Raw genomic sequence first — 24929 nt, forward strand, 5'->3', positions numbered from 1 at the left:
AAAACAAAGAGTTGAATAATTGGGAATGGGTTAGACGTCTATTGGCGTCAAAGGTAGCCAATTATGTACACACGAGCGAAGTGCGCGTTTGACGTTAGTGTAGCTCCCACCTTTACCAGCAGAGAGTAGCATTGTACAATAATAATACGGCTCAATGGTTTTCATTGCTTTTTGAAGAGATACGATAAAGGTGACCTTTGTGACAATATATCCATTAAACAAACTTTTGAGTTACGTAAACAGATAACGCGATTCCAAAATTGCATTTTTACAAAAAATAAAAGTATGCAATAAATCAAGTCAAGCAACCTTTTGTTCCATCTTTTGTAAACACAAGAAACCCTTTCCACTGCCGTAAATTCGTTACTTTTGTCGTAAATGCACGTAAAATAGAAAAAGAGAGAGAGAGAGAGGGGAGGGAAGGGGCAAGCGAGCGAGCGAGCGAGCAGTATCTCGTGCGGATTTTAGCGAGCAGGAGGACTTTGCAATTAATCCCTGCTTATTTCCCACATTTATCCGTCAAATCGACCAAGTTTAGACTGAAAGAAGCAAAGTCGACGAGTGCTTTTTTTTGCGACGCTGGAGTAAAGGGGGATTTAATAAACGCAACACGTATCCGGTGGTGGGGGTCCCACGGGAGAAGCGACAGGAGTTTGGGGAGCCGGAGGTGAAAAGAAAACCTATCAAAATACGGAATTATGAGGAATTTTTTGATTTTCACTCTCGTATTGGCAGTCCACCTCTCTGGGGAAAGGGTAAGTTTCCTCCTAAAGATGTCTCTAATTCAGATTTGGGGTTGGGGATGGAATTTTAGACTATTTTCTCTATTTCTATTCTTGATGTGATTAAAATCATTATTATTGGACATACATAAATAAAAAATGCCTAACACGTTCATGAACTGTAATTATTCCATGCAACCCGACCCAAAAACCTCCTTAAAGCGCCTAAATGCAGTCACATGTCAAGTTATAAAAACCAAGGCGCCCCTTGCGAGCGTCAAAGTGACGTCACAGATCACAATTGATCTAATTTAATCTATTTATCGACTGCTTTTGAAAGGCAATTCAATTATTTTTTAAGTACAAACAGTTTGGCAGAAGAGCTTCTAATAAAATCTGTTACTAGGGAACACAGTTGATTCGCATATAAATATTTTATATAACATATTATGTAATAACTATGAATATTTGTACTATTTAAAGGTGTATTGAATAACAACAGGGAAAAACACTAAATATCCTAATGTTATTTTAGATTTGGATACTTTTTAAAAATAGTAAATGCTAATTCTGCTGCCGTAGACAGTGCCAGACTTCCAATGCATTCTGAATGGGAATGGATTGGACGTCTAGGGCAGTCAATGGCAGTGAATGAGTTAATCCCATGTGTCAAATTAGCCTGCTTGGTTATTGTACCCCTGTTGTTCCACACATGGGTTGTGACTTGCTACTTTGGCAAGCTGCCCGGTCCCGTGTCAGAACTGCTGGTCCAATTAGCCACATGAGACACTTAATTGTATGTTTTTACGTGGTTCCGTTTGACAGTGTGTACTGCCCTCTTTTGACCCGGCGTTGCCCTGGTGGGTAGTCACAGTGTCGGTTTAATACTCAGAGTGTTGGATTTCATGCAAGTGGAGACATGGGATGCCAAACAATGGATATTTTCATAGTTGCTTTAAAAACGGATCATTTTGATCTGTTGACGGATCGCTTCCTGCTTATGTGTCGTGTTATTTAATGTTTTATTACTCTGGGATTTACATTTGAGATGGAAATGTGCTTCAGATGTTAGAACGATATAAGATGAGAAAAGTTAGACTATGAGTAGTTATGTAATAGTATAACTATTATTGTTTTATAAAGTCAAAGGAGACATTTGCAAGTATAGCATTGTAAGTAGGTGCAAAAATAATCGAATTTAATATCTGCTAAACTATTTTTAAAGTTTTAATTGTTTTTAATCTGTTATTAATAAAACAGTAAAATATAAATAAATAAAGAGCACAAAAGATATTATAATGTTTACTGTTTTGTTTTTTTTAAATGTAAAAATACAGTTTTGGGATTTCCCCCCTTTTTTTATTTTAAATCTATTTTAAAAATACAATCTTTTAAAATATTTTAAAATTCATAATTATCACTATTAGCCCAGAACAAAACTGTTTTTCCTCATCTTTACATCCATCAAGACATTTTGCCCTCTACCCATCTCCCTAAACCCCCCAAAAAAACCACATGCACTTTAACCTGATCAATATTGGTTTCCTCTTTATATCTGTCCCCGGAAGGCCCCGTTGCCGCTTGGCACATGACATTACTTTTCATCTGCTAGACTCTCGACAATTGGGAAGGAATACCTTTTGAGATTGTCTATTCGGGTTTTAATAAGGGGACGTTTTTTCCGGAAACAAGTCCGTCTAAACTGAATTCGTATTTGAGGTAGATCAATTTTATTCAATTCGGTTAACGGCACTAAATGACCGATCCTTTTTGACTGGGATCGAACGAACTCTGCCATTCGCCCGGTCAAATCGGATTAGAAGTCATGCGTCGTTAATGGCAGCAAATGAGTTAATCGATTCAGACCATGAATAAAATAGTGGACAAGCTGTAGAATAACGTACTTAAATATTGAGATTAAAAGCCTACTGAATCTTCCCATATAATCTTGATTTATATTGATCATTCACAATTAATCTAATACATTAGTATCTTGCTTTCTCAGGACTAAAAAAGAGTAGTGAAACCTGCTTAGAGAATTTTGCTGTGTTGGACTACAAGAGATTTAAGACCGTGGCAGTCATGGGTTGAACACAGTCTGAAGGTGAAAGTTCTCTCAGTAGCTAAGGTCACATTGCAGTGATAAACTATCTTCAAATTGCCTAAACGCAAAGACCAGCTCATCCCAACATTTTAAAAGATGTCTACTCTGTATTGTGCTATATTAAAAAGGGCAAAAATACTGCTTAGAAGCTAAAATTCCGATAATTCGGGCAATTTCAAATCATTGACATGAGCTAGTTCTCCCAACTTCAATCAATTGGACGTCTATCGCTGTCACTCAAACTAACAATTTCTCATCTTTCCGGCTGCACTTTAAGAAAATGAGAATACAAAACGACCCGCTGCAAAAAGTCGGTTACATAAAACCGATGGACGCTTCGAAATGGAAGCGTCACCACGTAGTTTTAAAGCAGCCAGATGCTCCGCTCTCGACTGTCGCCTCTGCTCTTGTATTTTTTATGACCTTCTTTTATTTAGCATTAACTAAAAACTCATCAAACCCGAGACGCGGAATTGTTGGCGACCCCCGTCGACCCCGTTTAAATGGATCCGATTTTTTCTTGCTTTTTTTCCACAAATAAAAACAACGCCATCGTGTGGGTCGTGTGCTACTGGCTTACGTTTGACTCTTTGAGGGGTGGGCTAGTCCAAAAATAGAACTTCCGTTTTTGGAACTAGACCAGAAAAATAGCAATTTTTGTCAAACAGTTTCTTCAAAATACTATTCAGTTTGACTTTTACAGTCATGAGATTTTCCACCGCATGAATGCACCATCTTGGACTGCGAGCTACTGTCATTTTTTCCATCTTGTTCATTTTTTTAGGGGTCATACTGGATTTGCCAACATCTGCTGGTCATATGCATTTTTGGGTTTGTGTGGGGAGGGGTGGGGGGTGTTTTTTTCCAATTCCATCCTCCCTTTTTGTACATGGAAAGAGGATTGTATTTACAGGGTACAAAGGACTAAAAAATGCTCAAATTTCTGTTGACTGGTGTATTTTTCCATCCAAAATATTTCTACAAAATGGTGTTGCTTATAGCTAAAGTCAACTACCGCATATTAGCCGGCTCCACTTATAAGCTGGACCTTTAAAATCGTTGGATTTTACAATTTCTCTCATATGAGACCCACCCCTGATTCACAATTTCCACCTCCAACTTCATGGTTTTAATTGGGAGTACAAATGTGTTTCTTTGAAGGGAAAATATTTTTAAAAAATCATCCCACTTGGTATTTCTGAAATACTGTATTAATCAAAAGTATCATCTGCTGGATTACACATTCCGAAAGGGTGTTGCTTGCACGTAGACAAATTAAAAAGGAAGTCAAGTGAGCAGTACAACCAAGAAATGTGTCCAAAGCGCTCTAGTTTTTTACCATGTCTCTGGGTGCAATAATAGCACGAGATACACATTATGCCGGACCTTCGATCAGCCTTAACAACCATTGGGATGTGCAGACATGGTAAACACTATGAACACATGTATCGAGGCTACTCGCGTCTTTCCAGTCAGAGCACGTTTAAAAGGTAAGATGGCGGCACCCTGAGCGAGCAACGGCAGGCACAAGTAAGTAAGTTTTATGCAAGATACATTTTTTTTTCATGACTTTCATTCATAGACATCAAAATATATTTTTCTTAGCGTTTTTTTCTGTTTATCTTTTGTTTATTTTGAAATAAATAACTGTTTTGGCCCCATTGTCTCGCATTATGGCGTTTCATCTTTATCGACATTATTTTTATGAGCAACAAATATGGCGTATATATGAGAAAATATGCAAAATTAATCACTGGCTGACATTGAAGGCATGATACACCCAATCTCAATGAATTACAATTAAGTGTCAATATTTATTGGAGTAAAATCATGGAACTAAAGGAGATTAAAAACGTAAGGCACAAGATGTACGGTCATTTGAACCGTTTATGTCTATTGCAGTATATGTATTCCAAAAAGATGAAACGGTACATTTATCCTGCTGAGCAACATACTTGCAGAAGGCGATATTTGTTGATTGTAAATTTACAGTCCTTATCCACGTTAGGGAACGCAAGTTTCTGATTGAGGGAAAGTTTGTGATGCGTTAGGGAGTGATAAGTGCGATGTCTGTCTGCCTTTTGGTCTTTAGTACTTGACTGTCTGCCTGTCTGGTGAACGGGGTGTGAGAAATGTCTAACTTGGCTGGAGGTACGGAGAAAAAAAAAGACTTTAACTACTTTTACAACCCCAAATAAATGCCATAATGTTAGGGTTTCCACTTTATCGGATAGTGCTATTCTCATCTTCACGTATCTTTATATTATTTTTTCAATTAACATTTGTTCAAATAAATAAGACAATCAGAATGCTCCCTAACCTGATGGGTCTACTTAAGTTTGTGATTCCATATCTAGAAAAATAGCTTTTTTTATTATTTAAGCTGTTTATTGTGTGGTCAAAACATTGATTTTCCAGAAGAATTTGATCTTTTTACGAATTTTATGCCTCCAACTAAATGCCATTGTATTGGCCAGTGTAGATAAATAGCTCATCATGTCATTTAAAATTTTAATTTGACTTTAGTTCAAAGTATAGTATAAGAAAAGCCAGATGTATAAGTTTTAATTGGGTTCTCAAAAATGCCATTATATCTTAATGGGAGATATTTGTTTCTTTGTCTTTAGACTCTTGCTTTTATAAAGATATGAAGTATTAGGTCACTATGACATCAAGATAAGAAACACATGCCCATTGCTATTGTCCAGATATGTCAAAGCCCATAAAAAATGATCTAAGTAGCCTACGAATATACTTCCATCTACTGTAACTGTCCAAATAAAGCATTACCCTATAACCTGCTTTTTTTCCATCAAATTATTCATTTAACACATGTTCATCCTGCATCATCTCCAAAAAATGATCAAACGTCTGAACTGGACTAGAATTTGTTTCCATTCCCTTTCAGAGAAAAAAAAAAGTAAATGAAGGCTTTTATGTCGTTTGAAGAAAGCCACTGCAAATTATACTTAATTCAAGTCACTTGATGTGAATTTATTTGCATGTGAAAATTGATATTCTAGAGAAAAACATGAGTGGGTGTCTCATTTTGATCAGCACTAACTAACAAATTATACATAAAGTAATAAATGCCACTGAATATTTGATTATTTATTTCTGCAACTATGTAGCAGTAAAGCGTGTAGGCACAAGCCTTATTAAAGCCTAAATATCCTCCATGGTTCACGGTTGTTAACCTGATCAGAATCACTGTGGCGCGATTCTACTAGGCAAGTTAATCTTTGCTAATGCACTCTGTTAAAGGCCATCTGTGTTCTGTAAACCCTTTCAGCAGAATAACCCGCCACCCGTGCACCATTATTCTGAGAGATTGGGTGTATTATTCATCTTGGCAGTTTAAGAGACAGATAAATTATGTCACGTGGAAGTAGTTGGGATTTTTGATGCGAGTAACACGGCTGGTTAGTCAATGTACAACTGGTAAAAGTTGCATTGGGTTGTATGAAGGCCATTTATGGTGGGTGGTATATGTCAAATCTATTTTGACTGGGAGGGATGGGAGCAATCATTCGGTGCGCACCACCCACTCGTATTGGATTGGACGTCTTTTGTTGTTAATAAGTTAATAGTTAAAGTTAACAAAACGGCTGTTGTGATTGATATACATGTTGCTCTTGCTGTAAATCTTTTTTATTCTTGAAAAAAAGTATGAATACTCTATACATCTATTTATGGCTGTTTAATTAAAAAAAACTATTGTTTTCTTTGAGTTATATCGTCTATTTTGATGCATTTTTAAAGGAAAACAGTAAATACACTGCATTTTTAATTGGGTTTTACGTTGTTTTGTCTATTTTGATGTCTTTTTAAAGGAAAAACAGTAAATACACTGCATTTTAAATTGGATTTTACGTTTTTTTGTCTATTTTGATGCCTTTTTAAAGGAAAAACAATAAATACACTACATTTCAAATTGGATTTTACGTTTTTTTTATTTTAAAATGTATTAATGCTGGTTCGTAGTCTTTTTTTCATATTAACTTTAAAATCTAATCACTTGATCATCCCAAAAACAACTTATGACCATCAAAATAACAGTTTTTGGCATCCTAAAAGTCCATTTTGAATGACGTCTAAACACGTTTTTGGCACTGGCTTATTTGTACGTACTGATGTGTGAGAAAGTGATTTGATTTTATCACTTCTACGTGGGTCTATCTGTCATTAACTTGAAACTTTGGCGCTTGAGTAATCTCCCAACATCTGTTTACGGCTGCCCGCAAACTCACCTAACTGCGTCCGGTTACGTATTTAGCGCACTTGCACTTATCCGCGTGTGATTGGGCGATGGCGCGATGCTTTTAGCACAACTCGTCAACGTTAAGTGCAAATGTTGCTATAAACATCTGTTGCCTGCTGGCTTTTGATAGTGGCTTTCCCATTAGACTTGTGAAAATGATGTCATTTAAGTTCTCAGCACATTTGGACTTTTCCACTTATTTGACACCACATCGTCTTAAAGCCATCGGTTAAAAAAAAAAAAAAAGCGGCCAAGTCAAACCTGGGTGGAGCCATCTATGAGAACATTGTGTTGTTTCACTCGCTTTTTAGAGAAAAGCGGCCCGCCGTCTTTGCAAAACCGCACATTCTTGCTGAATTACAGCACGGGGAAAGAACTGCAAATGACCATGTGGCTAACTAGAAAATAGACCATTGGCAGACGCATTGAAAAACATGTTTAGCAGCAGGAATGTTTTTTTTTTGTTTTGTTTTTTTAAATCTTTGGGCCGAGTCCACGTGAGGAGGATTGAAAACAAGTGTTGTTGAAAATATTTGGACTTGTTTTGTTTCAAAATAATAGTTTGTTACTGGAAAGCAGGATATATCCTGATGCAATTTGTGGCTGGAAATGAATTTTGGTTGATGGTAAATATTTGGGCAAAACGGGGAATATGTTTAAAGTGTTAATTTTTGTAAATGTGCTAAAAATGCAATATGGTGGGGACCTTGTATTTGTACATTAGATTTAATCCAAACTTTTTGGTTTAAAAAAATCTGACATAAAATTTTGGTTGAAAAATGATGATGAATGTGTCAATGGAACTTAATGGAAGGTTTTAAGGTCATTTTTTAGTAATAAATAATTAGAAGAAATTCAAGTGGGAACATATTAATATAATGTAACATGTATAGGAATTAATGCGAGTGATGTTAAACGTGTAATTGGATTTTTTGGGTTAAAGTGGAACATTTTTTTGTCAACCAATGCGTAAATATGTGAAATGTTTTATCAATGTATTTATTTAACGTGACAGAATAGCATTATAGGAATGTGTTATGTTGACCGTCGAAAAAATGTCAACAAAAGGGATTTTAGGGGGAATTTGTTTGTGCTAGTGGGATGTCATGTGAATGAACTCAATTTTAGGGGGAGGAGACAGATTTACCCTTACACTAATCCTCTCCTAAAAATAAAATTTAAAATGCCCAAATATACGAAATGATTGATTTCTTTTTAGCTCCTAAAGAATGTTTCCCTCTCCTGAAACAAAGTGACTGAGTATTAGTCAGCACTGTGGTTGCATGTGGACTAATAAGACATTAAGAAGATGAGATTTAACATGGCCTCTTGCCACAGTAGGCTGAAGTCCAACAAGTGGCATCAGGTCATCATGTGACTGACTCAACAACGCTGTTAATCCAAATGGATAAATGTGGACGTTCACACGTTTGCCCCTAACGTTTGCCCCTAAAGTATTAACATACTCATCACACATCATTAAAGTAAAAAGTCTAAAGTACAAAGTCAAGTAAAAAGGAATGTATTAAGAAATATTAAAATGTCATTTAAAAAAAGATAGAGGGTCTGTAAAACACAAAAAAACAAATAAGTGTGGACAGAGTTACCACCACTGGCTTCCGCGTGACGGCGCCATCTTGGGGAAAAAAAAATTGGACAAAGTGTGCGGGCCGGATTAAAAAGCCTAGTGGGCCGTATGTGGCCCGCGGGCCGTAGTTTGCCGATGTCCGCCCCTATCGCTAATCAATGGCATGATTTAATATGAATAAAAAAAAGAAGAAGAAAGGAAAGTTCTATATTGGCACGATTTAATATGAATTAAAAAGAAGAAGAAGAAAAGGAAAGTTCTACATTGGAAAATGTGACACTTTGTCTTGGACTTGATTAAAGGAGGATTACAGCGTCTATTTTTCATCCCCAAAGCCTTCATATTTTTCATCTTCAGACAGTTGTGGGCCAGACGGGATTAGTGTAACACGGTGACGCCTCTACGTTAGTGCTGATATTTAACCGACATGTATTTTGGTCGTGAGGTGGAAATTATATGTGCTTTCACATAGTGATGGGGATATGTGAAAACATAATTTTTTGGGCAGTCTGTGTGACATCTCAAACAATTAATCACGTTAATTCGTTGACAGATTAATGGCGATTAATCACGGTTTATATTTTTCATGTCAAGAAAAAATTCTGTTTGGGCTGGAAAGATTAATTGCAGAAATAATTGATCATTAATCAAGAATAATACAAATTGTTTTGGTCTGAGGATAATTTGTCTGTCAAATACCAGTATGTGAGCTAGAAAAAATAACCATGATATAAATTGATAGATTAGATTAGCGATTAATCAAGATTTAGTGTGTTTTGAATCTCAATTTTATTTTATTTTGCCAAAAATCAGTCAGTGTATGAACTAACAGATTATTAAGCAAGATTAGTTGTTTCTAGTCGCCTCAAATTCATAATAATTATGATTTATAAAGGTTTTGTAGGTTTTCTATTTATCTAATAAACATTATTGTCTTATTTAGTCACTCAAAGATTTTCAAAATGCACCGAGCTCATAGAAGACAATAAATCATTTTCATATATATAATATATCCTATTATTCCCTGATATTGACTGGCAACAAATTCAGGATGTACAACTTAATGCCTGCAGTTAGCTGGGATAGTCTCCAGCACCCCAGCAACCATTGTGAAGATAAGAGGCATTCAAAATGAATGAATTAAATATCCCTCAATTCCATTACTTAACATAAGCAGGTCTTACGTGAGCTGTTGAAAAGTTACAAATAAAAAACAGATGATTAATCGCCTTCAGCCACTATGTAGGTATGTAAATGACAAACCTAAACTCAGTTTATCACTGTGCCGTTCAATAGGGAGCTGCGAGGTCAATTGAATGTAAAGAGCTCTCACTCTCACTGATGCCAATCAAAAAAATAATGATTAAGCCACAGTAATTAACAGCAATTACTTAGCGAGCTGATAAGGGAGAGGCTTTTACATCCATTTTCTGTGTTTGTTGCAAACTGGCTCTACCATTCAAAAGCTCATTGTCAGAGAACACTTTTCTTTCAGTTTATCACAGCAAAAAGGCAATTTTCCCAGCGACGCTGGCTTTTTAGAAAAAAAAAACTGTGTAGTGCTCCTATTGAGAGAAAATTAATGTATTTTGTGTCTTGTGTGATTTTGAGGGTTTTGGGCGCTGAAAAATTGAGAATATTTGCTCAATGGATGCACTTGAGTTGGATAGCCGAACGCTGTTAGTATTGAATATTTTATTTTAAAATAGGTTCTATTGTTGAAATACAGTGTCGATTTTTGTTTAAATGGAAAATGAATAATCAGAGAAGTATTAGGTTTACCATTGCAGTTTGTTTTTTAAAGAAATTTGTAGAAAATGTATGAGTGAGAGGGTTTGTCCAATGCTTATATTTTGATTCATTGATTATTAAAATACTAATCAATTCCTTTTGGCTGACCTACCAATTCAGTATTTTAATGTTAGTTTAAATCTAATGACTATAGTTAAGTTTTTGTAGTATTGTAAGTATCTTTCCTGCGAAAAAAACTGACATAAAAGTGTTTTTTTTCTCGTTAGGAACTTTGATTTTGATTTATGTTTTCTAAATTAACAAAATATATATATTTTTAATTTACCAATTATATTTAGTCACCCTATTATAGCTTGGCTATCAGTATTTCAAATTTATGGATTTAAACTTTATAAATTGCTTTTATAAAAAAACATTTAAATGTCATTTCTCAAAAATATTTACAAAATAATAATGACATTATTTAAATTACCATTTTTTTGACTTAGAAACGACCTCATGTGTTTGTGGCTTCTTAGGTTTTACAAATCTAACATCCCAAAGACTTTTCATACCTTATCAGCATTATCGACAGCTAATAATAAAAAAAAAAACAAAGGTGGTGAAGTGAAAGAGAAGCAGATGGAATGCAAGGTGGGGGAAGGAGAGCGATTTTGCTGCTTTGTTGACAGATCTGATACAATCCCCGCTGCAGCAATTGAATTTCCATCCAAGCCTTTGCTTAAGAGGATTTAGATTCGGGGGGGTTGGTGTTGGGACTAGTATGGCCACGGTGCTACACTAAGAAACTATAAAAACTATGAGGAAAAGGAAAAACTGAAGAAAAGAACAGTTTGGATTGCAAAAATGAAAACTGACTATCATCAAGTGATGGCTAATCTGAGAAATGCAAACATTAAGAAAAACAACCCAGATTTTGTGTCAAATAGTGGAAGTCCCCAAAGTCAACTCAAGTCATTTTTGGAGCACGACATGACAGAAGAAGGGAGACAGGTGCTGCTCTCTCATCTCATTATCCCCAGCTAATCCTCACCAGCGGCGAGCACGTTTACAAGTTTGTTGGCAAACGCCCGAGCATGTGTGGGATTGACACACTGAATGACCAAATGGAGATTAAGTTACTAAACGAATGGACGTTGGTCCAATTTGCTCCTACCGGTTCAAACAGATCCGACGCATACCTGTCTGTCAACTTATACACTTTTCCCGTATTTTATACTTTTTTTGATCATTTCACAGTGTACGCCATATAACATTTTTTTAAGTACACTGTTTGTAAAAACCAATCTAATTTGACCCATTTCGGCTTTCATCCGGATTGTCGCGGTCACTGGGAGCAGACAAAAACATCATCATCGACTGCAAATATTGTTATGCTTTTATCATGATAAGCGCACACGCATCCCCCCCTTTCACCGCCCTTTCACTATAAAAGATATAGCGTGTCAGCTAGCAATGTACCAGACAGTCAAACTGTCAGCGTCATACAACGACATCTACAGAATCTTGAATACACAAGGCGCACTGAGTGATTAGGCGCTACGTCCACATTGGGGAAAATCTCAGAGTTTTAAGTGAGCCCTATGTGAGTAAAGGTTTATTATCCCTTAACAAGGGGGATTGCAATCATTAATACGTGCAGCGATTGGCCGAGGTAGGCAGGTATACGGACGTCTGGCGCCGTCAATGGCGGCAAACCAGCCAATGTTAGGAGAGACTGTGAGGTCAGCAAACTTATTCTGAAGCATATGTGCTCGTGTTCATTTGGGATATTGTGTGGAAGCGATAAAGGTAAGCGTTAGCGCAGCAGAGGTTTATATAACAGAGGCATAGATCTCAGCTGGGAGCCGTCGTCACTGTTTCAAAGGCAGAGTTAGCGAGCAGTAGCGGATTGATTTATTAAAGGGGTGTAGTTAAGTGTGTCAGTTCATTAATGAATGAAAAAGGATGGCAAAATGTATAATCAAATTGGATTGTTTTTTTTTTATATTAATGGCAGAACGAGCCGCCCTAGGGTCACCCCAAATGATTGTTTTGATGGTATACCATTCACACATTGTTTTTGAGATAAGTCGACAAATTGGCTTCGAGTATATGAATCAGGTTGTTTACTGTTATAGTCGCAGATGGTTGCAAATATTGACTTTTTTATTTGGAAAGCAGTTTCCTACAATGGAATTTCAGGTTACAACTAGAGCAATTCAAACGCAGCCAGCAAAATGTGTTGTCTTGGCAAGTGCTTCGACTCGATACTAAATTATTCAAATTTAAATTGGAATAGAAGTGCAGGCCAACATTTTCCCCAAGCAATTGGAGATTTTCCCATTTTTCCGCCCCTGAAACAGATGGATCCAATGGCAGGAGATAAAGTAAAGTGTTACTTCCACGTATTTTGCGAAATAAAGTGACTTTACCCCCAATTTTTGTGTTTCTCGGCTTCCAACTTCAACTGTAGCCTCTACACTTCTTACGCATAAATGCCCGCATCCATAGATAATAAAATTATAGATGCACCTATGGATGCTTCCATTCTGGTCGACTGAACTGAGGGGTCACATGATGGGCTTTAGGAAACCTGTTCTGATCCTGTTTACATGCATCGCTAGGACAACTTCGTATGGCCATTTGTCGTTATTTGAAGCACGGCACACGGTTCTATCGAAGAGGGTGTTGCGTTCTCATTTATTTGGATTCGGGGAAGCCCTTGAGGCGTGCTAATTATTTGCGGAAAGAAAAGAACGGTTGACCCGCGTAAAATTTTAGTGTCTCCGCTAGCTTCCAAGATGTTACTTAGTGTGCCACTTTTTGTCTGGGCTCACAAAAGAGTATGGAAGGGATGACATTATTTTTGACAGAATTACATGAAGCAGTCTGATTTGTTTTTACATCTAGTGCACCATACTTTTTAACGTATACGTTTTTACCGTAGTTTTTTGATCATTTCAAATTGTGTACGCCGTATCAGAGCTTTTGTATGGGGAAAAAAGTTTAAAAATAAGTCTTTTTTTGTTAATTTTGTCTCTCATACGGATCGTCTCGGTCGTTGGTAGCAGACGAAAACGTCATCTAATGTTGACATGCTTTGAGCATGATACACGCACACGTGTCTATTACTATATAAATATAGCACGTTTGTAATATGAAACGGAAGAGGTTTGCAGTTAATGTGGACAAAGGTCACAGAGGTTACAAAAGAAGAAATATTAATGGTAATGAATTGGTCTATTTAATTCAATTTTGCAAGATAGGTGAAATAATAGAAATGGTCAAGGTCTAAGATGTTAGAAAAATGCTAATGCTTTGAATTTGGTTGCTTAGGTGATGTATAAAAAAAGTGTATTGGTAAAATATGGTTGTTTTTAACTACATTATTAAATGTACTTTGGGAAAGAAAATATGTATATATTTTTTGTTATTGTTGGTTTTTTCGATCACTGTCAACCCTTTTTAGCCCAAACCGATTGGACGTCTTTTGTCATTGACGCCCCTGAAACATTATAATTCACTGGCGACCCTCAATTCAAATAGAATGGATGTGTATCACCTTATCAAATGCTCTATTTTTATTCTGAAGCATAACAAAGAAGCTAATTTGCCACACCTAGCCCATAATTCCCCATTTTGACAAAATAATTGTCCAGCCATACTTAGTTTTTCTTTAAGCACTACTCCACACGCCATTGTTTACCCCCTTTAGCCTTATTACTTCCTTCCAGGAAGCCTGATTTTCCTGGAGAAAAAAAAACAAACTGAAGCATGCTTCTGATCTCTCCTACTCTAAAGTCAGAAATAAAACTCATCATTCTTCCACGCTTTGATTTTATTGCCGCCTGTCCGCCAGCGTGTCCTTTTTATTTTTTTCCGCGACACATTCCGGATGATTTCATTTCACTTCAATCACAAAGCGTTTGGAGGCACTGATTAAAGGCTGTCGACGGACGGCCTCTCCCGAGGCGACGATGGGATTTACGAGACGAAATGACAGCCACCTGATAACATTTCTCACTCGCTTTCTGCTAGATCTCATGAATAAGAAAACAATGTCGAGCTGGTGTGGCCTTATTTAAAGAATACCTTTGCGCTGTGGTTTGCTGGAGCATGACATGCTGTCTGCAAATTCCCACAGGCTCGGTTATCCAACGGGGGAAATTCCTCAACCCGGTTAAACGACTCCCGATATAAAAGGGGGGAAAAAAGGCTTCATTCTTTGTCCCATGTGAAATTTGAGATGCTGGGAAACGGCTTCACCTTGCAGTCATGTGTAATACTAAGGAGGGTCTACATTTATATATATATATATATATATATATTTTTTTTTTTTGTACCATGTGGAGGAAATATGAAGCGTGAAGTGGAAAGTTTGAGCTGGGTGACAAGTCGTTGGATAACATTGATGGGGTTTGACGTCCAAGTCGGTTGAAAGGGAAGGTTGGCAGCCATCAAACTAATTAATATTTAATCATATATTACAATTTACCGTATTTTCAGGACTATAAGGCGCACTTAAAAGTCTTATATTTTCCCCAAAATAGACCCCTAGGGCGTCTTATAATCCAGTGTGCTTTCTATATGGGAAAAAAATTAAGTGTCATTCATTGAGGGTGCGCCTTATAATGCAGTGCACCCAGTATTTTTGTCCTTTACACTTACTGTATTAATTCCGATTTGAAAGCTTTTTTAACATGCATTTTAATAATTGTATATATTCCCATCAGTATCTATTTCAATCCAATTTATTTACATATATCTCAACTTTTTAAACCAAATTTATGTATTTACTGCAGTTTTTTAAAACGCTAGTATCACTGTTTATTTCTAACCTTCTCCTATTCTCCATTTTAATGGCCATTTTGCCTGTTGCCTTGCGATTAAGCGAAGAGAAAACTATTGTTACATTTTATTGACAGAATCGTGACACGCAGAATAGCGCAGCTGCCGCCTGCCAGACTGGACGGCCATTAATGTCCATCTGTGAGACCAAATCCTGTGAAAAGTAGCAGGCCAATCTGCCGTGTTCACTTTTATGAGTCAGGATCATTTTGTCCCTTTTCTCACCAGCTCACTGCACTCTTTTACGTCGCCTTATTAGGTGAAATTAAGATAGAACAGATCTGAATTGGGGTCTGTCTCACAGCCTTCTTGTAATGTACACGTTCCCCCCTTTTTTTGCCCCTCCTTCCATGTGAAGTTGGTGTTTTTGATGTGACAGTGTATTCATCTCAGGCCTCGGAGATGTGAGGTGCGTTTGAATGAGGGTCTGTGTCGACACGGAAACGTGTCCCGTGGGTCTTTTCGCCAAAATGCAGATGTCGGGGTGCGAGAGCTACTTTGAAGGAGATGAGTCCATATTTGCAATCTTGGAGAGAGCAATTTGTCAACATTCGAGAGTCCGTAGGCGCAATTGATGACGCCAGTATTTCTGGCTCCTATAGAATGTAGTGGAAAGTAAATATCACCCTGACACACTGCATTTGGGCGCACACATTTGAGCTTTGGGATTTTCTATAGGTCTTTTCGTACAATATATGAATATGATTCTTTTTTAAATATTGATTTCTTTACATTTACATCATGTAAAGAAATCAATATTTAAAAAAGAATCATATTCATATATTGTACGAAAAGACCTATAGAAAATCCCAAAGCTCAAATGTGTGCGCCCAAATGCAGTGTGTCAGGGTGATATTTACTTTCCTAAAGATTTAGATTTCCTAAATTGTATAATAAACTCTGTCATTGCTTGGTCAGACACGGCTTATAAAACTTTTCTGAAAGACTAATACAAATTGCCAACGCCATAATACAACAAACATAAGTACTTTACCTTAACTCTTGCAGATGATATCCTACTTTTGCCCATTTTTCATAACAAAACAATTGTCCCAATGTTCATAAAATGTTAACTCAGGGCTGGTATTTCCATTTCACATTTTCCGGTCTATAAATTTTAGACTCCAACGATAAAAATATGATACCGATGAGCAGAATAAAAACTCTCTTTGGCTCAAAGTACTATAAGACTTCACTATTATTTTCCATCTTACCAAAAAATTATTCAAATACTTTAAGCTCTTTTTTTAGCACATTTATTGCCTTTTTCATTATTTCTTTTTAATACCGATACCTGCATTTCTATATTAATATACATACAGATATACACTACTTTTGACTACCTTCAGGAACTATAGTTGTTTTCTCATTCCTCCTAGTTTGTTTATTATCTCATATTTTTTTTGTTCAAACGTGGTGTATTTTATAAGACAATTGCAAAAAATATATACATATATAAGTTAAACATTTAGTTTGCGGGGTTAATACTGGCTAAATGATTAAACTAGTGAACATTTAGAGCAGAAGAATCATTGGATGTGTCATCACTTTGAAAGTTTTTTTGAGGGGGGTAGATTTATGTAGTCTTTAGTGGTCTGGTTCTCCCTTATGTGGAATTGAAGGGAATGAGATCCCCAAGTACGAGTAGATTTGAGTTGTGAGTAAGTTCTCCGTAGGGCTCTTTGAATCCACTCCAACTTTTATAGCTCTCTTGAGGATCATAATAAGGAACTAATTGATAGTCTTTGAGCTGCAGGCCCAGGAGAGCGGGACTTCCTGTAGGAAGTGCACACAAATCAAACTCTCCTTCAGTCCTTAAGGTCTGGAACTACTCTAGCGCTATTAAATGGCATCTGTATGAGTTGTTCCTATTCATTTCTAATGGCTAAAAAAATGTTTTCTTCCCATTTCACCCAATTTACACGTGAGAAAGTCAAGGTACAATAAAGTAGTTTGGTTTTTGCCCAAAACGTCTGGTTCTATCCTTTTGTAATTGGGAAAAGTGACCTAATATCAATGTGAAGTGACAATTAAAAATCACCCAACTCTAAAGAAACTGACCTATAATTTACAGGAATTGACCTCAAAATGTCCTAATTTTATAAAACCCAACCCGCAACAACATATATCAATTAACTGATTTAAACTACCTTGGAGTACTCGTATTTTTTTGCCATTGACGACACTATACGTCCAATATCTCTCAAATGGGAGAGGCGAATGAACCTTCACTCATCAACCCCCTACCAAACAAAAACGTTTGGATGTCTAATGCCATCAGATGGAGTCAATCATTTAACAAGTGACCCAGAAATGCCTTAAAATAAGTACTTATGTTTGAGAGCACGCTTGTGTTAATTCATTGGCCGATATCAGACTATTTACAGTCTAGTTACGGCGAAAGACGGCCGGTGAAAGGCGTTTTTTGTTGTTGTTATTTATAAGAAAGGCTTGACTTAAAGCTTTAGAAATGTGCGCCTTTGTCTATACGCTCCACTGCACAATGGGGCTTACTCAAGAGCACATTTGCCTCCTCCTTACTTTGCCTCTTCTCTTAAAATGGTGGACATTTATAGCCTTAAGGTGTGCACCTAAACCTTCAAGGACTCTTCAAGGCTAAATGGAAGTGTTTTCTCAACTTGGCAATGTCTTATGGCTTTATTTTTTTGAATTATACTACATATTTAAATAAGTTAACGACAGATTTTTGCTATTTCACAGATGCATATATCAAGTGTAATTCAAATGTACCTATGAAATAATCATATGAACAGTTTTTTAAAATGAAAATAAAAATGTACTTGAAAAAGTCACAAATAACTGCATCTAAAAAGAAGGAATTGATTATAAGCCCCTCGTGCTCGACTCAGCCTATTGTTCTTCCTATAGCTACTGCAATTTGCACTACATGCATTAGTCACACGCTCGCAACCGTGAATGCTGATTGGGTGTCATGTTAGCATGCTCAATTGCTCTCCCCCCACCAAGTACTACAATCAATGAATTCCCCAAATAACTCACATTTGTATCACTTTGACTGGGCCGTGTGTGGCCTCCATCGTGTGAACTGCGCCTGGCCCGTTTTGCCCCCTTTTGTGTTTCGTCTTATTAGCGCTGCATTCGGACCCACGCAGCGGTGAATGGCCCGGCGAGGGACGGCTGCCGTGGGGGTTGCGAGGAAGGTTAAGATAAAGTTACTTAGAACAAATTCTCTCTTTGATCAGGAGGCTTAGCAATGAAAGGTCTTTCTGGGGCGAGTCACTTGACTGAGGAGGAATGGCATTGTCCTGATTCGGGCTTTGTCATGTAGAGTGATGGCGCCTCTGTTTACCACGCTACATGTAAACAGGATTGATTAAAGGCACCGGCTGCCATTGACGGCGAAAGGCCGTTTTGATTTTTTGGGGGGAAAAGCCAATTTGTCTTGCAAATTAAAATGCACCCTTTGATGCCTGAATTTGGTATATTATTGGACATAGTGTTGGTTTTTGTCATTATTAAAAGATGATAACTATTGAATTGTACATAAGGGAACAGGACAATCTCTTAATGTTACAACTTCCTATGACAATAAACCCTTTTTACCCAAATTTACCAAAATACATCACTTGCAATAATACGCAAGTGCTTGTACATAGTATGCATGGAAAATACTGTATATAAAAGTACATTGCTAAAAGTGGAAAAGTCCTAAAATTTAAAAAAAAATACCAAACAAATCAATTTTTTTAAATTAAAAAAAAAATACATTTCTTAGATTTTCCCCAAAATATCATTATTTTCCAAGTATAACATTTGGTAACTTAAATCAAATTTCTTTACTTTCTTCTATTTCAATTTGGTTATCTTGCAATCGTATTTAAATTTAGGATTTTCAGATTTTCTTAATTTTCAATGTATTTAATATTACTTACACATAAATTACTATTTTGATCTACTTCTGAAGTCCCCCTCAATGTTTTTTCACCTATATTTAGTCTATATAAATTAGGGCATCCAGGAGTTAACTGCCAGATATACGCATAGTATTGACAGTATGTGTTGTTGTAGTGAGTCAAAGAAGAATGAAATGGATATAAAAATAAAAATAAAGACTAGCCACTGACAACAGCTCACTCCAGTTTAGCTCATCAGACTCCAAAATACGTTGCCATGGATACAAATATAACTATTCCAGTCATCCTCTGTCTACGATCTATTTTAAAAAGAATTTAGCATTTTCTCCCAACACATACAAGAACATACGCTTTTCGGTGAAATCTCGTTAAATCTTAATTCACTCGTGGCGAGAGGGAGCCTTTTTAAACAGCCGCCTTTTCACTCACGCTTGCCTATTGAGCCGGAATACAAACATTCCAACCATTAAGCCCAGTTGCCAAGACAGTGGAGTCGGCAGATGCCCTGACCTTGCAATCAGTCAGTGCTGGTGGTGTCTTTTTAAAGGCTATTCAATAAATTGGAGTAAAAGTATTTGCTTTTTATGAGTTTGAAACCAAGAATGCACAAAATGACTTAACGCCGACATTTTTTTTTTTGGTTTTGCAGATAGCTGACGCAGCCAAAGCCTCCTCCCAGGGTGAGGATTTATACATCGATGACGTGGGATCAGGGGGTTATTACCCCGAAGATGATGACGACTTTAACTCAGGGTCTGGATCAGGTAAGAAATAATCATTTTCTCGCATATTAGCCACCTCAGCGTATAAGCCGCAACCTTAAAATTGCCTTAAAGCGTAGACTTTTGCAATTTCTCTTGTATTAAAACGCCCCGATTCACAATTTTCACCTCCATATTCATGGTTTTAATAGGGAGTACGAATGCGTTACGTTGAAGGGAAAATCTTAAGAAAAATCATCGCACATGGTATTTCTGAGATACTGTATACAAGTCTATGGGTGCAATAATAGCATGAGATACACATTACGCAAGTATCAAGTCTGATATTTTAATGAGATCAGCCTTAACAACTATTGGGATGTGCTTACATGGTAAACTTTACTAATACATGTATCAAGGCTACTCACGTCTGGCCAGTCAAAGTTTAACTATGGCAAGATGGCGGCACCCTGATTGTAGTAAAAGTAGTTTTTTCACGTTTTATGCTAGATATGGTTACGGTTTATTTTTTGTCTTGAATTTCATTCATAGTAGTTTAGTTTAGCGTTTTATTTGTTTATCTTTCTCTATTTTTTCTGGCTTTATGGCGTCTCTTGTCTTTGTTAATTTTGTGCGCATATAAGCTTTAACCTTGTCATTTTTTGTATGTTATCGTCCTAACAGTTGGTGTTGGTGGAATTTCAATCCATTCTGACTAGCAGGAGTTGAATGAACGAATTAATGGCAATGAAAAAAAATGAATTGGACATTATGGAATAGCTTCTAATATTTTTGTCTGTTTTGCAGGCACAGGTGAAGAAGTGGCGGAAGAAAGCGTGACGGTCAGCATGGTGTACATCGCACCCAAAGCAGAAGAACCCACCAAGGACTCCACCAAAGACTTCACCCCCAAGGTGGAGACGGCAACGTTCCGACAAAAGCCTAGCGACAGCACGCCCAAGAAACCATTGAGGACCGAGGTCAGTCTAGCCAACGATAGACAAGGAAAACCTTGTATAAAATGCAATCATTTGAGGCATCGGGGGAGAAACACAAAGCGTTCACAACGCAACAAAATTACATCGATTCTCCTCGGCGAGCAGCCGCGGTTGCCGTGGTAACGTCACAACACTCACCCTCCCACACTGAGATGCTTTTGAGAATTATTGTCGTCAATCATTTTAGTTCAAAGCAAAAAGTGGTTTGAGACAATCCGCTTTCTGTATTGTGTTTCGACATTTTAAATTGGGAGAAAAATAAAAACTAATTTATGGATGTTCAGTTTTAAAACTAGACCAATTGTTTTTATTGATCTCTATTTTCCATTCCAATTGATGCCCCCTAGAATAATTTATTCTAATTTTTGTTGTGGATTATAAGGTATTGTCCAGCTTTTGACACACAAACACATTTTTTTGTCTAGTTTTGGTCAATAAAATGATATAAAGTGTCATTATTGGAATAAAAATGCTTTGTTGTTTTATCCCTGATAGTTTGAGTTGATAATACCTCAAAAAAACGTTTCAAAGTTATTAGTTTTCATTGAAAGAAACTAACTTTACATATTGTTGGGGGGATAAACAATCTCATATTTTAGGATGCAAATGCTTTTTGGTGATAAATGATAGTTTTACTCCACTTTTACGGAAGGAATGGTTAGAAAAAATGACTGTCATGAAATCAAAATCGACCAAACGGTTGTCTCAAAAACGCAATATCACAAAATAACTAACTCCAATAGATTAAATACCGATCCAAAATGACTACAGACTAAACTCAAACCCATCTTTTGTAAATCCAGGCCCCAGTGCCAGTTACAGAGGAGATGCAGAGGAACCAGATGACCAGCACAACCAATGCTCCGGGCTCAGCCCAGGAGCCGATCGAGGTCCGCACAGAGAACCTCTTCCAAAGGACAGAGGTGTTGGCAGGTAAGACACTTTACAAGTTTTTCCATTTCTTCAAAGTTCCCACACACTAGCACGATACTTGGCAACTAAATCCCGGGGAATCTCGGTAGGCTTTTCCTTCAAGTCTCACACCTGAGCCACTTCTCAAAATAAACGCCTTTAATAAACTCTCTCTGCCTTCCTGTTTGCAACCTTCTAGGGTTCACTTTGAGTGTTGAAGCGCCATCTTCAAACTCTTGATTGATGCCATCTGTCTTTCGCTCGGCACGTCGAAGTTAAACATTTGATTGACATGACGCGATGATTAATGCAGCTGCTTGCAGACAGCTTGCCTCAAGCCTTTTGAAGGCATTTTATTCTATTTGCAGTGTTTTTGAAATGCTAATCGTCGACACGTTTAACGACGGTGGCCTCCCACTTAGCCTTATATTCGTCTCTCATAACAGTTACATCAGCATGTGAGGACATTAGACCAAAATAAGCCATTTTTAGCAGAGCATCTTAGTTTTCTAAGGATGTGTTCTTATGTTAATTCATTTAACTTCTGTAATTGCAAAGATATTGAACCTTCTTTGTCGGAGTCAAATCGGCAAGGGGCATTCTAGTTAGCGGTTTCATCATCGCAAACTGTGTATAATTTTCTGATTTGATTTAAAATCTGTCAAACAACTTGCGGACCCTGAACGCACCCAAAAATGCCATTTTCACTTGACCTTTCGGGTGACTAAAAACAATCCTCGATTAGATGCTTCGTTATTAAAGCAAGATGATGAAGTAATTGGGAAAATATGAAATATACATAGACTACTACACTTGAAAATAGTTGAGTTCATTAAGTAGGTCAAGAATAAGCGTCCCCTTGTGCCCTGCGATTGGCTAGCTACCAATTCAGGGTGTCCCCCGCCTCTGGGCCAAAGTCAGCTGACTTGTTTTACTGTAATGGCATCAAGCACTAGACTGTAAACTGACTCGGCAGCAGTGTGCTAGTAAAGTACATTGGTTGTGGCAAACGCTGCCTATTTATTTATTTTTTGGTCACCATTTATTTATTTATTTTACTAAAGAACTTTTTTTTTTTGCCCTTTATTGTCCCACGTCACTTATTTTCAGGCTTTGTCATTTTGTCTTTTTTAACGGATGTATTTCTACACTTAGCGGGTAGACGAGAAATGACATGTATTTACTATTGTACTGCAAAATATGCGTAATTTTCTTCCATTACCTTGGCTCTTAATCACAATATGTTTTTGTGTATAACAGCTGTCATCGCCGGTGGCGTGATTGGCTTTCTGTTTGCCATCTTCCTCATCCTCCTCCTGGTTTACCGCATGAGGAAGAAGGACGAAGGTAGCTACGATTTGGGCGAGAGGAAACCTTCCGGCGCCGCCTATCAAAAAGCCCCCACTAAGGAGTTTTACGCATAAGCCACGTTTTACGGGATGACCAATCACAAGTGGCTGCCCGATCCGTGGCGACGGCGAACACCCGAAACATCAAGTTACAATCTCGATTTTAAGGAAAAAAATAGCGTAATGGAAAGCTATGGCTTAGCTTATTATTATTAGGATATTTTCCCCTTCTTTTTTTTGAATTAAAAACAAACAAGTAAGCTTTCCTCATTTTTTTGGCAACCGTCAGTGTATTGTACGAAAAAGTTTCTTTTTTTTTTTAAATAACAAACTGGATCTGTAACAATGAGAAAATCAAGTATGTCTTCTGTTTAAGGAGCTCATTTTTTTAGTTGCTGACTACTTTTAAGTGTAGCAGTACATAAAAAACTGAAAAAAAAACTCAAATGGAAATAATTGAATATAATTATAATGTATCCTTTTATTTTTCTTTTGTCTTAGCATGTCTGATGTTGACCTCTAAAGTTGTATGACATTAATTTATCTTTTCTCTGATGTTGGAAGAAAAAAAATGCCTTTGTAGTTTGGATGAAGCTCTTTTGTCTTCACATTAACGCTGTTAATAGTCAATGTACATTTTTTTGCTCTGGGTTTTGAAACAAGCTTTTTTTTTTTATTTTCAGGAATAGATAAAAAGACTGAATTGGTATAAGACGGAGTAGTGTTAACCCGAGTGGCTAAACAGGCATCCTTGTCCCCTTTAGGCGGCCTCCCATTTTGTGTTTACCATCATCACGCCCACCTTCTTTCTTAGTCCGACTGGAGTGCGGCCAGTTAAGCTGTCATTGGCCTGCCCCACTTCCTGCTTTGTGTTGACGCTTTGGGCCCAAAGACCTGCTCGCTGAAAGGCCCGATTGGACACAAACAGCCGGCCACATGCAGAGCACATACCACTCAAATAAACAGCCTAGACGCGTCCCTGATGTTGACCAACCAACCCAAAGACTTTCAGAATAGTTCACCCCACGGCCACTTTTTTTTTTTTTTGCTCTTTTCCACTTCTTTTTTTTTTCTCTTAATTAGAGAAGCCTGACTTTAGTGTATTAGTATATGGAAAGATATATAAATACAGTATATATAATGTATATTCACAAATGTTTTAAACCTTCAAAGTGCCTACCATTTGGATGGAAGTTTGATGCTCACAGTAAGCATGAAGGCAAGGTTCCAAACAGCTTGACTGGCATTCAGTGTGTATGAATGACTGGGAATGGGAACGTTTCTCTCTTTTTAGTCTTACAAAAAGCTGACAGTATTGTACCTATAATTTCAAACAACACTACTGAATAAACATTGTGGCCTAATATCCAGTGGCTCTTGTGGACTTTGATTTAGACTCAAAACTGCTGATTTTATGGAGATAAACAACATAGAATGCATTTACCGTATTTTCTCACACATTAGCTGTCTTCGCTTATAAGTCGCATCGTTAAAATTGTTGAACATTACAAATTCTCTTGCGAAAGATGCCCTCCAATTCATAATTGTCACTTCCTATTCATGGTTCAATAGGGAGTACAAATGCAGGGAAAAAAATAAGAATAATAATCGCACGTGGTATTTCTGAGATACCGTATGAATCGCAAGGATCGTCTGCTGGATTGCACATTATTTACGTCAATATCATAAGGGAGTTAATATTCCTATTTTTGTAAATGCAAAAAATTCTAGTCAAAGTCTAACTTGACAAGAACCTGATGCTTTTTAATGACAAGTTACATTTTTCTTAAGATGGTGTGGTGGCCATATTCCTTCT

General features: G+C 37.1%; 1 protein-coding gene across 1 annotated transcript; it reads left to right on the forward strand.

Annotated features, from left to right (window-relative positions):
• Positions 1 to 413: 413 nt before the first annotated feature.
• Positions 414 to 24479, forward strand: sdc2 (syndecan 2). The gene is made up of 5 exons (XM_077742938.1): positions 414 to 755; positions 19803 to 19917; positions 20662 to 20834; positions 21656 to 21785; positions 23025 to 24479. Exons 1-5 carry the CDS (start codon positions 699 to 701, stop codon positions 23186 to 23188), a joined length of 639 nt encoding a protein of 212 aa, XP_077599064.1. The 5' UTR covers positions 414 to 698; the 3' UTR covers positions 23189 to 24479.
• Positions 24480 to 24929: the final 450 nt, after the last annotated feature.

Source organism: Stigmatopora nigra, chromosome 21 (assembly GCF_051989575.1).
Source record: "Stigmatopora nigra isolate UIUO_SnigA chromosome 21, RoL_Snig_1.1, whole genome shotgun sequence".
NCBI lineage: Eukaryota > Metazoa > Chordata > Actinopteri > Syngnathiformes > Syngnathidae > Stigmatopora > Stigmatopora nigra.